We start from the raw sequence: 14,965 nt of genomic DNA, 5'->3' as shown, positions 1-14,965 counted from the left end.
TTTTTTGGGTTGGGGGTGACGAAAGACTACAAAAAAATTAAAAAAAGGGTTAGTTAGTTGTAGAAATTTCGCAGTAGAGGCAATTTTTCATTTTTCCCATTTTTCAAAAAATGACTCCGACTTTCTTAAAAGTATTAGCTAAAATTTTTATCCGATAGAGTTTGTTAATACTTTGTTTTAAAGGTAATACTATTACGCAACTTTTAAGCTTTTGACGTTGTCTAGCTCATTGCTATCACGAGTTATGGCCAAAAGTGTGGGAAATTTTGTTCAAAAAATCGCATTTTTAGCATTTTTATTCACCTTTGAAATTTTATAACGGTAGCGTGGGGCAAGAAATGTAAAAAAATTCCTTTTTGGTGTCGTAGAGAATTCTATTACGAACATCCCCATATATCTAACTACGTATAATTATTCAATTTTAACGTTCGTTTTTGCATAAAGGTGAAAAATATATTTTCGTTTTTTTTCTTAAAACTGCAACTGTATTGAATTTCGTTGGTCGAATGAAAGTTCTGATGACGGAGCTTGTTCAGTAACCTCGAAAACGTAGGTAAAATAATTTTGAAGCGTATAATACTTTAACTTAATCTACAACAAAACAGCTAACTGTTTCGGTTGATAAATGAAACAATAACGCAATTTTTCACCTTTATGCAAAAACGAACGTTAAAATTGAATAATTATACGTAGTTAGATATATGGGGATGTATATCCCCATACAAAAAACAAAATTTCCCACACTTTTGGCCATAACTCGTGATAGCAATGAGCTAGACAACGTCAAATGGGCTTAAAAGTTGCGTAATAGTATTACCTTTGAAACAAAGTATTAACAAACTCTATCGGATAAAAATTTTAGCTAATACTTTTAAGAAAGTCGGAGTCATTTTTTGAAAAATGGGAAAAATGAAAAATTGCCTCTACTGCGAAATTTCTACAACTAACTAACCCTTTTTTTAATTTTTTTGTAGTCTTTCGTCACCCCTAATCCAAAAAAAAATACCCCGTCCCCGTTGCAAAATCTTTGTAAGACAGTGTTATTAGTGGGCCACAGCCCCATTCCGACAGTTGATTTGTGATGGTATGCAATCCTATTTTTTTTAAATGCTTTTGCGAAGTCGAGAGATATAATGGACATGTGTCCTTTTCCAGAGAGGGCTCTGCTAATTAGAGCATCTGTGTAAAGCATAGCAGATTTCCCTTTTTTAAATCCGAGTTGACGGCTATTCAGTAGCTTGTTAGTTGTAGCAAACCACCATAGCCGTTTTGAGATTATCTTGTCAAGGGTTTTGGATAAACATGGGTTAAGGGAGATAGGCCGATATGATTCCGTCATGGTTTTGTCTGCACCTTGTTTGTGGATAGGAATAATTGTGCTGATTTTGTACGATTGAGGAATATGAGATCTTAATATGTTGTTGAAAAAACAGATAATTCTCATTTTGAGTGATTCAGCGACATGTCGTATCATTTCGTAGTTTATTTTATCTTGTCCTGGGGTGTGACCCTTTAAGCTATTTAGTGCGGATGAGAACTCTAGGAAGTTTATATCCTGTTCCATGAACGCTGCAGTTCTGTGTGGGGGAGTTAAATAGTTAAGCGTATTTAGTTTTCGTTTTTCTTCAATGAAAGTATTGGAGAATTGAGAGTCTTCCGATCGAAGTGACCAATAGCTTGCAAAGGCTTCAGAAATATCTTCGGCGCTGGTGAGCAGATCGCTTTTACTGTTGTCCTTGATGGCGTGTATTTGTGTGGCTTTGTGAAGGCCACAGAGTTTTTTTAGGTTACTCCAAACTGCTTCCGATTTGGACTGAGGGGAGATTGTCGAAGACAATTTAAATAGGCTGTTGGCTTTACTCAATTTTAGTTCCCTTCTGAATTGTGCGTTCGTTTTTTTATAATGGATGAGATTGGCATTGGACATTTCTCTATTGAATGTTTTCCAGGCTTTAAATTTTTCCTTTTTCAGACTATCCAGTTTTTTGTTCCACCAAGGAAAATTGTGGTGTGTCTTAGGTGGTCTTGTATGTGGAATGCTCTTGTATGCACTTTGCAAAATAATTTTCTTGATATTACCTGCTTCCTGATTAATGTTAAGTGATATTGGTATTTTATTGTTTAGGTCTTCAGTTATCATCTCGAATTTTTCCCAGTCAGCTCTGCTGGTTACGAACCGTTGTACAAAGTTTTGATCTGCTCTCTGATTTTTCGGGAAAATTTCGATGGAGATTGGGAAGTGATCGCTTCCTTGGAGGGAGTCACTGATTTTGAAGTCGCAATATACTTTAAGTTCAGGTGAACAGAATGCCAAGTCAATATGTGTAAAGGTCCTGTGTGTAGAGAAATGCGTGGGTTGTCCGTTGTTAAGGATAATGAGGTTGTTGTCCAGAATGAATTTTCCTAATATTCTTCCTCTCACGTTAATTGTAGGGGATCCCCAGCTGGTATTCCAGCTGTTGAAGTCGCCTTTAATTAGGTTTGGGGAGTTTCCCGGTGGTAAAATTGAATGAAGATCCATTTGGTTAAATTTCTTGTTAGGAGGTATATAGGATGATATTATATTAAATTTTTTCACAGACTGAATTTCCAATGCAATGGAATCAACTGTGCTCTGGAGAGGGATGAATTTGTGTTGTATGGATTTGTGGATTAAAATGGCAGCGCCGCCGGGCTGTGCGAGGCTGTGTGGTGAATGTTGTAGTTAACTGGAATAGGGATTGGTTGGGTGTACGTTATGTGGGTTTCTTGGAGTGAAATGATTTTGGGAGTAAAGCGTTTAATCAGGACTTGCAGTTCGTTGTAATTGTTCAGGTATCCATTCATGTTCCATTGTAGAAGTTTCAGGGTCATTGTGATTGTTACTGTGTTGTTTTTGTTTCAATTGAGGCAAGGGATTTAAGCTTCGACCTGGTGATAATTGCGCTCTGATCATTTTTTAAAAGTCTTTTGGTTCTATTTGTTGTGTTGAGCGGAAGGATTTTTACCGGTTTTTTAGCAGTACGGGAAGTGCAGGGAGTTTCCGAGCTGGATGACATTGGTTCGTCTGGGTCTGGGTCGAGGTTCCTGGATGTTGGTGTGTCAAATTCGTTTGGGGCATAGCTAATTGTTTTCCTTGTTGTCGTTTGGCTTGAGTTGGCTAGATTGGATTTCGCTGCTGACGAGTAGAGAGATCCATCGTGGTGTCTTCGGTTGTATATTGACCAGGCTGTCCTATTGTCAACTTTTTTGTAGGGTCTTAATGGCCTGGACTTCCTTGTTCGACAAGAAGACAGGGCAGTCCTTGTTGCGGGCATGGTGGTCAGATGATGGGAGTTTCTTGAGGCAGCAATCTATGCAATTCGGCATGTTTTGGCAAATTTCTCCATTTTCGTAGTTAACGTGATGCCCACGTTGACCACAGTTGGCGCAAGTTGGTGTGTTGTTGCAGAACTTTGCGGTATGACCAAACCTAGAGCATTTGTTGCAACGCAAAGGGCGCGGTACAAATGTACGAACTTCAACTCTCTCATAACCAATATAGAGAAAGTCTGGCAGATTGGTTTGCTTGAATGAGATTTTGATAAGACCCGTTTCGTTTTGTGGAGTTTTTTGTAGAACCTGGTTGGGAATATATTTATATATTTTCTCGACTCTTTCGACTTTCTGAGACTTTAGGTTGTCCAAGATGACTGTTTCATCGATTCCTCGCAAATCGTTCGAATATATTATCCCAATACTCGAGTTAAGGCTTCGGTGTTCAGATATTTTAATGGGGATATCGACATATGGAATGTTGGAAGGCATACTGACGAGTTTCTTAAGTTTTTCGGCTTGTAATAGGTTTTTGGTCTTAATCAGTAGATTACCGTCTTTGGTTCTCTTACAACTTGTAACTTCACCTTGAATCGCATTGTCGATGGTCTTCTTGATAATGAACGGGCAGATTGCAGCCAGGGGCTGGGAATCTTTATCCGTTCTGGTTGCTACCAAAAATATACCGTCTGGAGGGTGTTTTCTCCAGATGTCTGGAGGGCCCAGCATTGTGGGGTCAACAAACTTTAAGGCCTCTTAAATGCTGCCAAAATTGTCCGTCGCTCAGTTGGAGTAGAGATAAGAAAATTTTGTTGTTTGCTTTGTGCTTGTGTTGTTGTTTTGAAGCTGCGCTACGTAGACGTCTCGCGGAAGAACACGACCGATCGGTTAGACTGTCGAGGGTGAACTGGTAATTTTTATATAAAAATTGATATTTAATAATTATTACTAATTTTTAATTATTAAAATTAATTTTTAGTTATTAAAAATCAATTTTTTTCATAAAAATATATAAAATAACTTTTATTTTGCAATTTTTTGCTTTTTTAATTATAACCGTTACAGTCCCTGCTTTGAAGAGAACAACGCTTGGCATCCTCTTAAACTTCAAACTTAAATTCTCATTTCATATTTCGAACATGGTAAATAAAGCAAGTGGAGTTCTTGTATAGTGGAAGAAATTTGATGATCCATACGTTACTAAGATTTTATATATATTGCTGGTCCGGCAAATTCTTGAGTATGGGGCTCTTGTTTGGAGTCATAAATACGGAGTGCACGTCGAAAAGAATCAATCCAAAAAAAAATTTTTGCTTTTTGTCTTACGCCGCCTAAGCTGGAATCCAAATCTATTCCAACCGTATTTTTTCAATAGATTGATCATTATTAATTTGCCCTCCCTTACACAGCACAGTACGATGTTTGCTACTGCATTAATTTATAACCTTGTACGTGGCGAAATTAAGAGTCCTTACTTGTTGGGTAGACCGCATCTTTGGATGACAAGTAGATTAACTAAAAATTATGTTCCTATCGTTGTAAAAGATTGTAAATCTAATAATAACTTGCATAGGCCTTTCAGAGTACTTTGTTTTGACTATAATAGACTTTTTATACCCTTGCAGAGTAAAAGGGTATTATAATTTTAGTCCGAAGTTTGTAACGCAGTGAAGAAGACACCGCAGACCCCATAAAGTAAATACATTCTAGTCTCTCAGTTTTAAAGCTATCTTGCTAAAACTTTCCCAAAAGTTGTGTAGTTATTGCTCGCAGTATATAAGTCGGAACGGGACGGATCGGGCGACTATATCAAAATAAATATTAACTCATGCTGGGTTTTTTGGAGAATGATTATTTATATTTCCCGTTTACAATAATTTGCCGCGTGTTAATTGTTTTGCTGAATTTTTTATTTTTATCCATTGAAAAAATATACGCTATAGTGCTGTTTAATTATTTGCTCTTTTCGCATAACAGCACTCTATTATTAGCCAAAAAATACCAGTATGGTATTTTCTATTACTGGGTTTATTTTGCTTTGTAACTATACGATCACAATAGTACACGTAAGTGAACACAAGACAAAATCATTATCCGAATTGCGGCTATGACGTCATCATAAACAAAAAGAAGAGGCAAAACATTCGTATTATAATATAAGGTAGCACAAGACGTAAATCACCGCCCCACTAATCTCATTATCTCATATCAAAACCTTGAATGCTTCAAAATTTGAAATATAACTTACACTACGCTCGTATTGATTGATTAAAAGTTTAAGGTATAACAACAGACTTACCTTTCACAATCTGCTAAAGCACTGGTATGGATATTGGTAAATTGCTCATATACTTTATTACGCTTTTTCATTTCCTCATCTACGCGCCTCATTTCCCTCAATGCTGTCGCCACCTACAATATTAAAACACAAAATTGATAAGAATTATATTTTTAGATCTATCAGAGTCAATTATTTATAAAAAGTAATTTTAACTCCTTACTAAAAAGTGGTTAAGGGGTAAAAGGGTCGAAGAAAGTACTTGCGGCTAAATCAGGATTCAATATCTCTCTATTTATCTGTTTGGGTGCGCGCATGAATATTGAGATACATACAACTTAATGAACTACAGTATTAGGATTATACAATTATTATACAATATACAATTTCTAGTGATAGTTACGTAGCCTGTACACCAAGGACTCAAAGGTAATATGCGACCAACGGGGTATACATCTAAGTGCAAGCTTAACTAGAGGCAAAACGCCCCCTTATAGGACCCGAGCCTTATTGTGGCATAGGCAGACCCACAATCTATCTGAGACCATCTGAGAAAGGAAGAGGTTCATATGAGGCAAGCTGCTGGGAGAGCACCAAAGACAAGCCAAAATCCTCATTGTCAATAATGACATAAAGAGGTTTAAAAAAACTTATACCACTAGGGAAAAATTCACTAAGAGTAATTATCGGTATCCTGTTCCTCGAGAACTAGTGAGATGTTCAAGGGGGGGGCTTAGCTGGGGCCACCAGGCGGGTCGCAGATTGCGGATAGCGAACGGCCTTATTCATAAGGTTAGTTGTGAATAAGCGCAAGCTAATAAGCAACCCCGGACAAACAGCGGGTACACCGAAGTCGGTGTACTGATAAGACGCTTGTTTGGCCGTCTTTAAAATGTAGCCTTACACACCCCTCTTCCCTCACAATTACCTACCAACTTCCCTTCCCACAATCTCAATCCGGTGCCGGACTAAGGTGTCATCCGACCCGTGCCGATAGTCAGCCTGGCTGGGGGCCCGGATTAACAAATAGCCCAGTCTTTCACGGAGGGTTCAGGCAAGTGGCGACCGCCTGTCCTAACCGCGCCTTACCCGGGTATGGCGGATCTCTGCCCGGGTGGACCATACCTTCTCCGCAACTCGTAGGATTCGATTATGAAGAAGCATACGAACACCAAACTACCGCAGGACATCCCTGCCTCGAGTGTCGCAAGACACTTCGAAAACCAAGTCCTCGACGGGGAGCGACCACAGGTGGGACCATCCCCACCCAGGAGCGCAGCCACCGCCAGGAGTGCGTCTCGGACGCAAGATGTGGGACATCCCCCACAATAGTCAACTGTTCCAGTCCGGGAACGTGCGCGACCAGCAGGACCATCCCGGCTGGCTCGCCCACCCCCCGCGGCTGGACAGAGGACCAGGCCTGCCAAAGGACAACCTGGAGGCCTAGACGACCTCAACAGGAGAGGCCTGCCGGGGTCCAAAACAAAATGGTACCTCAGATACCTCCAGCAGGGCATGTCACCTGACGAGGCACTGAGGAAGGCAAAGGAGCCACGACCAGCGGCCCCATGTAGTGCACCTGCAAGCAAGCGGGGTAACAGCACCCTCACCCCTCCAACGGACACCCCAAAAAGGTCGAAGTCAGAGGTCACTAATGAGGTTAAGCCTACTCTCTCCTGCCCAAAGCCTGAGGAGCCTTGCACCTCAAAGGCGGCGGCAGCAAGGAGACCTCCCCCTAAGGCATCTGCTGGAACACTCAGCGTACCGAAGGCAAGTGAAGGGAGTGCGAAGCAGCCACCGTCCATCTCCACAGCCCCTCTCACTGGCACACACACCTCCTATGCGGAGGCCGCCAAGAGAGTCAGAGTGGCGGTGTTACCTGAGGATTTCCCACAGGTACACTTGAGCCACGAAGAACTGTCCGAGTTGGAGGAGGCCATCATGGACGACGTAATCACGTCGGCATGGGACACGGCAGTCGCGTTTAGGGGCATCCACTTCAGGGTAGGATACCTCCTCATCGACTGCCTGGACCAGGACTCAGCGGACTGGCTGAGGGCCGTTGTGCCCTTGCTCAGAACGTGGAAGGGCGTGCCCCTAGAAACCAAGGTGGGAGAAGATTTCCCGCGGCATATAATGTCACGGTCTTCTGCCCCAGAAGCTCGGAAAGAGAAAATGAGGAACTCCTCACGATGCTTGGGCGACAGAACAGGCTGGACACAGATGCCTGGAGAGTGGTCTCCCGGAGGAACGATGGAGGCGGAGCACTCCTCGTCATCGGGATCGACCAGCTCACCCGAGACGAGATCGTAGCTAGAGGTCATCAGCTCAACTTTAGGTACGGCATCGTCTCGGTGAGTGGGCTGAGAAAGGCGGCAAAGATGGCCGCAACAGAAGGAGCGCCCTCTGGTCCCCCAGATGGCAAAGTGGAGGTCGACGAATCCCTCGACGAGCCACAGGAGCCTATGGGTACAGAGGAGGACCCTAGCGCCGTTACAGACGTGAGGAATGAGGATGAGAAGCATCCTACGCCCTCCGACAATAAGGACGAAATGGAGGACGACATCACTCTGACGGATGGCAGTGGAGGGGAACACCCGCCCCCTTCACCAAAGATGGAGCATCCGCTCCAATGATGGCTGCACACAGCAGCACGAGGCTAGCCCAGGTCAACCTACACCGAGCCAAGGCGGCATCAGCCGTCCTGCCCAGGTTGTTCACCAACCAAAATCTCGGGCTAGCTCTCATACAGGAGCCTTGGTGCAATCAGGGTATTAAAGGCCTGTACACCAAGGAATCAAAGGTAAGAAAAGATATCAATTATAATAACTTTTCAGAGTTCCTAAGCAGTGACTGTGTCGCGGTAACTGTGAGCGGCGCAGGAAGGATACCAGCGATCGCCATAGCATTGGCGTATTTTGCTGGGGATGCAGCATGCCCACCACCGGAAATCACCGGACTCGTGGAATGCTGCAGGAGGAAGAAGATGCCCCTAATCATCGGGTGTGACGCCAATGTACATCACGTGATATGGGGAAGCACCGATGTCAACAACAGAGGTGAGCAGCTAATAGAATTTATTGTAAATAGTAACCTAGAAATCGGTAATGTCGGGTACACACCGACATTCATTACTAGAGTAAGAGAAGAGGTCCTAGACATAACTCATATGAGCAGGTCTCTAGGACCACTTATTAAGAACTGGCATGAGTCGCCAGAGGAATCAATGTCGGATCACCGAATCATTAGATTTGAATTAGACTTCAACACCGCTAGGGACGCCCCCAAAAGGAATCCCAAGAAAACAAACTGGGATCGGTTCAAGTCCTCTCTTGAGCTCAATCTCTCTAACGAACCGTCAGGTATACCCAGACATTCTTTAGAATTGGATCAGGCAGTGGGTAACCTCTGCAAGAAGATAACCAATGCTGTTGAGGACAGTTGCCCTCTTGGCAGACGGAAAGCAGATAGATACGCTCCATGGTGGAATGACAACCTGGAACGGCTCAGAATCTCCACCCGCCGGCTCTTCAACAGAGCAAAAACGAGCGAGGATAACTGGAGACAATATAAACAAAGCCTGACGCTCTATAAAAAAGACATCGGGAAGGCCAAACGGAAGAACTACAGAGACTTCTGTGAGGCAATCAGCACTGCCCATGAAGGGGCAAGATTGCACAAGGCCATGGCCAAAGTTGCACCAGAAAGTAACCTAGCCCTGAGGAAATGTGATAATTCTTACACTTCCGACGACAGGGATAAACTAGCTTTACTCTTTAAAACACACTTCCCCGGGAGCTCACCCCTGGCGGAAGATACGGCCAACCAAATGGAGGCAACGTCCACTCCAAGACACCTCAGAACAAGCGCAGAGGACTGGGCAATTGCCAAGTCTCTAGTCTCTCCAGAGAGACTTAAATGGGCAATTGGGACCTTCCAACCATTTAAGTCACCTGGTCTGGATGGTATCTCTCCATCATTCCTGCAGCAGGGACTGGACTTACTCCTAACCCGCTTAAGGAGACTGATGCTAAGCAGCCTAGCAATTGGACACATCCCAAATGCGTGGCGTAGAGCTAGGGTGGTCTTCATCGCCAAAGCAGGGAAGAAAGACATCACCAACCCAAAGTCCTTCAGACCTATCAGCTTAACTTCGTTTTGCCTTAAAACGTTGGAAAAGCTGGTAGAATATCATATTAGGAGGACAGTTCTTAAGGACTGTCCGCTGCAACCCACTCAGCACGCATACAGGGCAGGTCGTTCAACTGACACTGCTCTGTACCAACTTTGTCACACCCTTGAAGGGGCAGTGGACAACAAAGAAGTTGCAATCTGTGCCTTTCTGGATATAGAGGGAGCCTTTGACAATGCGTCGCACGATGCCGTCTTAGCGGCCCTCGCCAGAAGGAATATAGACGCGACAACATGAAGGTGGATTGGAGCTTAGCAATAAAGGCACAAGTTCGGAAATTTTTTTTTAGAAACAATTAACTACAACTACAATTCTTTGTTCTTTGTGTTAAAATCTTATGAGTGTAACTGAGATAGAAGATTTGTTGGACAGATTTCAAAAGCTAAACACCGCGGAAAGTTCACAACAAAATAGTTCAAACATGGCATTGACCAGTGAACAATTAAAATCCATTATAGAAGGCGCAGTTGCGAGCGCACTCGCCGCGCAGGAAAAAAGCTTTGAACAAAAATTACAAGAAGTTCAGAAGCGATTAGGTGGTGTAAACATCGGCACACCCGAAGTTGAAACGTATAGGGATGATGAAATTATAATAGGTATCGCATGCTGCGAAACGTTAGATATTATGAAGTCCCTGCCGGACTTTGAGGGAAAGAATACGTTTCTTGGAGGAAAGCGGCGCATACCGCCTATAAAGTATTTGAGAAACATGATGGTAGTTCCAAACACTACCAAGCTTTAGGCATTCTCCGAAACAAAATAAAAGGCTCGGCCGATATGGTTCTTTCGTCGTTCCACACGCCTTTAAATTTTAAAGCTATTTTTAACAGGCTTGACTTTACATACGCGGACAAACGACCGATATATTTAATAGAACAGGAGATGTCAACACTCCGTCAAGGAAACATGACACTTCTGCAGTACTATGACGAAGTGGAGAAAAAACTGACTCTGCTTATAAACAAGACAATTATGTCCTACGACAACACCGTAGCTGCCTCACTGAACGAAAAATACAGAGCAGATGCGCTACGAGTATTTATTTCGGGCACAAGAAAATCGCTTAGCGACGTTCTTTTTTCGGCAAGACCAACCGATCTTTCTTCCGCTTTAGCATTAGCGCAAGAAGTAGACGCTAATCATGAGCGATACATCTTCGCAAGTAGTTTCGCACGTAGCACGGAGGAAAAACACCAAAGGGCTGAACAAACAAGTGCATCGACAGACGCTAAGTTTAACCCAAATGATAAAAATCCTCATTTTAATAAAATACCACCAAGACAGCCACCCAAACAGGAACCGACCCAACCAATGGACGTCGATCCTTCATTATCCTGTTTTAGACAACCAACCCAAAACCAACAAAGTGGACCGTTTTCAAGACAAATTCAAAGCACTTACCAAATTATTTAACCCAAAGGTAGCAATAATCAGGGACAGACGATTAAAAGGCCAACTAGTAGTAGCGCTAGATATACAGGACCGAAACACCAGAGGATAAATCATCTGGCTGTAGAAAACGACCCACCAAATGAAACCAATAATGAATACCCGGCAGTAGCCGAAGAGGAATGTGATAACATCGACGATGACCTAGTAGAATACGATAAAATAAATTTTTTAGGCATAACACCCTGCTCCCATTCATAGAAAGGGATATCGCAGGAAGAAAAATAAAACTTTTAATTGACACAGGGGCTTCCAAAAATTACATCAAACCTATTAAAGAATTAAATACCGTTGTTTTCGTAAATAAACCATTTTCTATAAAATCAATCCATGGTCATAACGCAATAAATAAAAAATGTATATTGCACATTTTTAATACAAATACAACATTTTTCTTGCTACCAAACTTAACAACGTTTGATGGGATTATTGGACTGGACCTACTAAAAAAACTGACGTCGTACTTGACCTAAAAGAAAAAAAGTTAATAACTAACAGCAGTTCGAAGGAAATTAAATTTTTGAAGTGTGCAAATGTAAATTTTACAAAAGTTGAGGATATAGTGGTACCACAGGAAATAATGGAAAAATTCCAGGAAATGTTAGGAAACCGTAAGGGTGTATTTGCAGAGCCAAACGAAGCGCTGTCGTACAATACTAACATTGTTGGTACTATCCGGACAGAGAATGAAGATCCGATATATTCAAAACTGTATCCATACCCAATGGGCGTGTCTGACTTTGTAAACACAGAAACACAAGTGATGTTACGAGACGTCATAATCCGACCATCTCGGTCTCCATATAACAACCCCGTTTGGGTTGTAGATAAAAAAAGGGACCGATGAACAGGGAAAAACAAAAAAAACGCCTAGTAATAGACTTCAGAAAGCTTAATTTGAAGACAATAGATGACAAATACCCTATCCCGAACGTAGTTTTTATCTTGGCAAATTTAGGAAAGGCAAAATACTTTACCACATTAGATTTAAAGTCTGGTTTTCACCAGAAAAAACGTAAAACGTAAAACAGATTCTGCAAGACTATTTTTTTCCCAAAATGACTCATATGGCAAATGAGGTGATCGCAAATTGTAAAATATGCCAGAAGGCAAAATACGATAGACACCCTCAGAAACAAATTCTCGGAGAAACACCCATTCCCTCATACACAGGCGAAATCCTACACATTGACATATTTTCGACAGACAAAAAATACTTTTTAGCTTGCATAAACAAATTTTCAAAATTTTCAATTGTTCAACCAATCGCTTCCAGAACCATTGCAGACGTGCAAACCGCGATTTTACAACTTATTAATTTATACCGGCGACCGAAAACAATATATTGCGATATTGAGACCTCTATAAAATCTGAAATAATTAGGTCTCTTTTAAGCAACCGGTTTAACATGCAAATCGTTAATGCACCGCCGCTTCACAGTACATCGAACGGACAAGTGGAAAGATTCCACAGTACACTAACAGAAATTGCACGGTGTTTAAAAATCGAAAGAGGTATTGAGACACGGTTGAATTAATACTACTCGCGTCTATAGAATACAATAGAATCATTCACTCTGTAACAAATAAACGACCCATCGACATAATTCACTCATCAACTATAAAGCTTAACGCAGAAATTAGAGATAAAGTCTCAAATGCACAGAACATCCAACTACAAAGATTAAATAAAACTAGACAAGACAGAAATTTTCAAGTAGGAGACAAAGTTCTCATAAAATCAAATAAGAGGTTGGGAAACAAACTTTCAAATTTGTACACCGAGGAAACCATTGAAGCAGACTTGGGGACCGCAGTCTTAATAAAAGGGAGGGTGGTCCATAAGGACAATTTGAGGTAATTATAATAAAGTTTATTTTTTCTGTTCTTTTATTTTCAACACCTCAGGATTTGGACGGTACTTCTTCTCGCCGTATCAATAACGGCCAAAATCACCGATTACACGACCTCAAACTACATACCAATCATAGACGGAGACGTGACCATTTGGAAAGAGTTCCAGTACCTAAAACATTCGACCAATTTAACAATGTATTCGGAGATAGTAAAGGACACGGAAGAAATGGAAGAACATTTCCCTCGGTCACATATGAGGCAGATATTAGACTCGGATTTACGGCACATTAGAACTCTCATAGATACAGTAAATGTTCACCATAGACACGCTAGAAGCATCAACTTATTAGGCACCGCATTAAAAATCGTAGCCGGTACTTCAGATTTCGATGACTTTGAGAAAATTAAATTCACGCAAAAAGAACTCATAGAATCAGAAAATAGGCAAATAAACATTAACACAAAGACCCAGGAACAAATAAATATCCTAACAAACACAGTAAACATTTTAGTAAAAAATACAAAAGTACAACAGATAAATACAGAAAATTTGTATGAAAAATTGCTATCAAGAAATAGAATAATTATTTCCGAACTCGAAGCCTTAATGTTGTCAGTTACACTTGCGAAAATTGGAATAATCAACCCCGCAATTTTATATTCAAATGATTTACAAAATTTAATCAATTAACATTCTACAAATGTTACTATTACTGAAGTTTTATTAAAAAATGTATACTTTATATTAAAATATCCTAAGCCGTACATAGTTTGTAAGAAGATAATCTTGCACCCAGTTGAAACAACGGCACTATTATTAATTTTGATGAAGATAATATTATATGTAGCTTACTGCGGTAACAAAATCATGCCGATTGGAAACTGCAGCACCGCCCTTACAACAACATTTTGCAGAGAAATGCCCTACACAACCTGCGCGCAGCCACTTCACTCAGAAGGTAACGCACACTGCTCGACTCGCACCACCTACCTTGAACTCCTAATAATCATCGATGATGGCGTCATCATCTCAATGACGGAACAGCTAAGATCAATGGAAAACTGGTAACCGGAACCTTCCTCGTTACATTCGACGACGAGGTAAAAATAAATAACACCATATACCAAAACTTGAAGAGCTACGTTAAAAAATCGCCAGCCCCCGCTGCATCAACAGTCCTTAACATTACGGACCATCAAGAAATACTAAGCTTACCATACTTACAAAAATTAAATATGAAAAACCTACGTTACATTGGCAGGGAGGAGTTAACACGGTCTCCCAGCAAAACGGAAGTTTCCAGGCTGATAATGCTTAACAGAATAAGTCTTCTCATTCGTGCAGTACCGCGCGTCTTACTGTAAATCCTAAAAAGGGCATTTTGTTAATTTATATACTTTATAGTATCCTAGGTGTCTCCTTCACGAGTTTGTTGTTTTGAGCGCCTTCAAAAGGAGACCAGACCGCCAGTACTAAATCGAGTACTTAAAAATTTTAGGACATTGTTTTAAGCGTTTTGGGGGTTCTTTAAAAAAAAAAAGGATATTTTCTTTGACATTTTTAGAGTGGCCCAACCACTAACTTAATTTAGGGAACTTAATATAGTTTATATCTGCCCATACTCTGGTTATGGTATGGTATGGTTTAACAAAGGGAGCTATCAGATTATAATAACAATTGTTAATAAAGTCTTACCTCTCGAGCGAATACTCCACGTAAACGACTTTGTATGACGATTGCACTGCGCCTCATTTTTATAAATCGAATTCTTAATTTCCAGCCTTTATACGCATGTTGTATTTTTAAAACTGCCAGTTTAATGCGTAAGAACGACTTAAAACAATGAAATCGTTTCCAGTTTTTTTGAATAGTTACAGCGTTTTTATATATTTTT

At 41.1% G+C, this 14,965-nt stretch overlaps 1 protein-coding gene across 1 annotated transcript in view; it reads right to left on the bottom strand.

Annotated features, from left to right (window-relative positions):
- Positions 1 to 14,965, bottom strand: part of LOC108096982 (unconventional myosin-VIIa) — a 634,406-nt gene that overhangs the window by 297,960 nt on the left and 321,481 nt on the right. Inside the window, 2 exon segments of the mRNA XM_043207602.1 lie at positions 5,594 to 5,706; positions 14,767 to 14,964. Of these exon segments, the coding sequence (XP_043063537.1) occupies positions 5,594 to 5,706; positions 14,767 to 14,964 (311 nt within the window).

Source organism: Drosophila ficusphila, unplaced genomic scaffold (assembly GCF_018152265.1).
Source record: "Drosophila ficusphila isolate 14025-0441.05 unplaced genomic scaffold, ASM1815226v1 contig_2, whole genome shotgun sequence".
Lineage (NCBI taxonomy): Eukaryota > Metazoa > Arthropoda > Insecta > Diptera > Drosophilidae > Drosophila > Drosophila ficusphila.
This window is presented reverse-complemented; position numbering and strand designations above follow the sequence as displayed.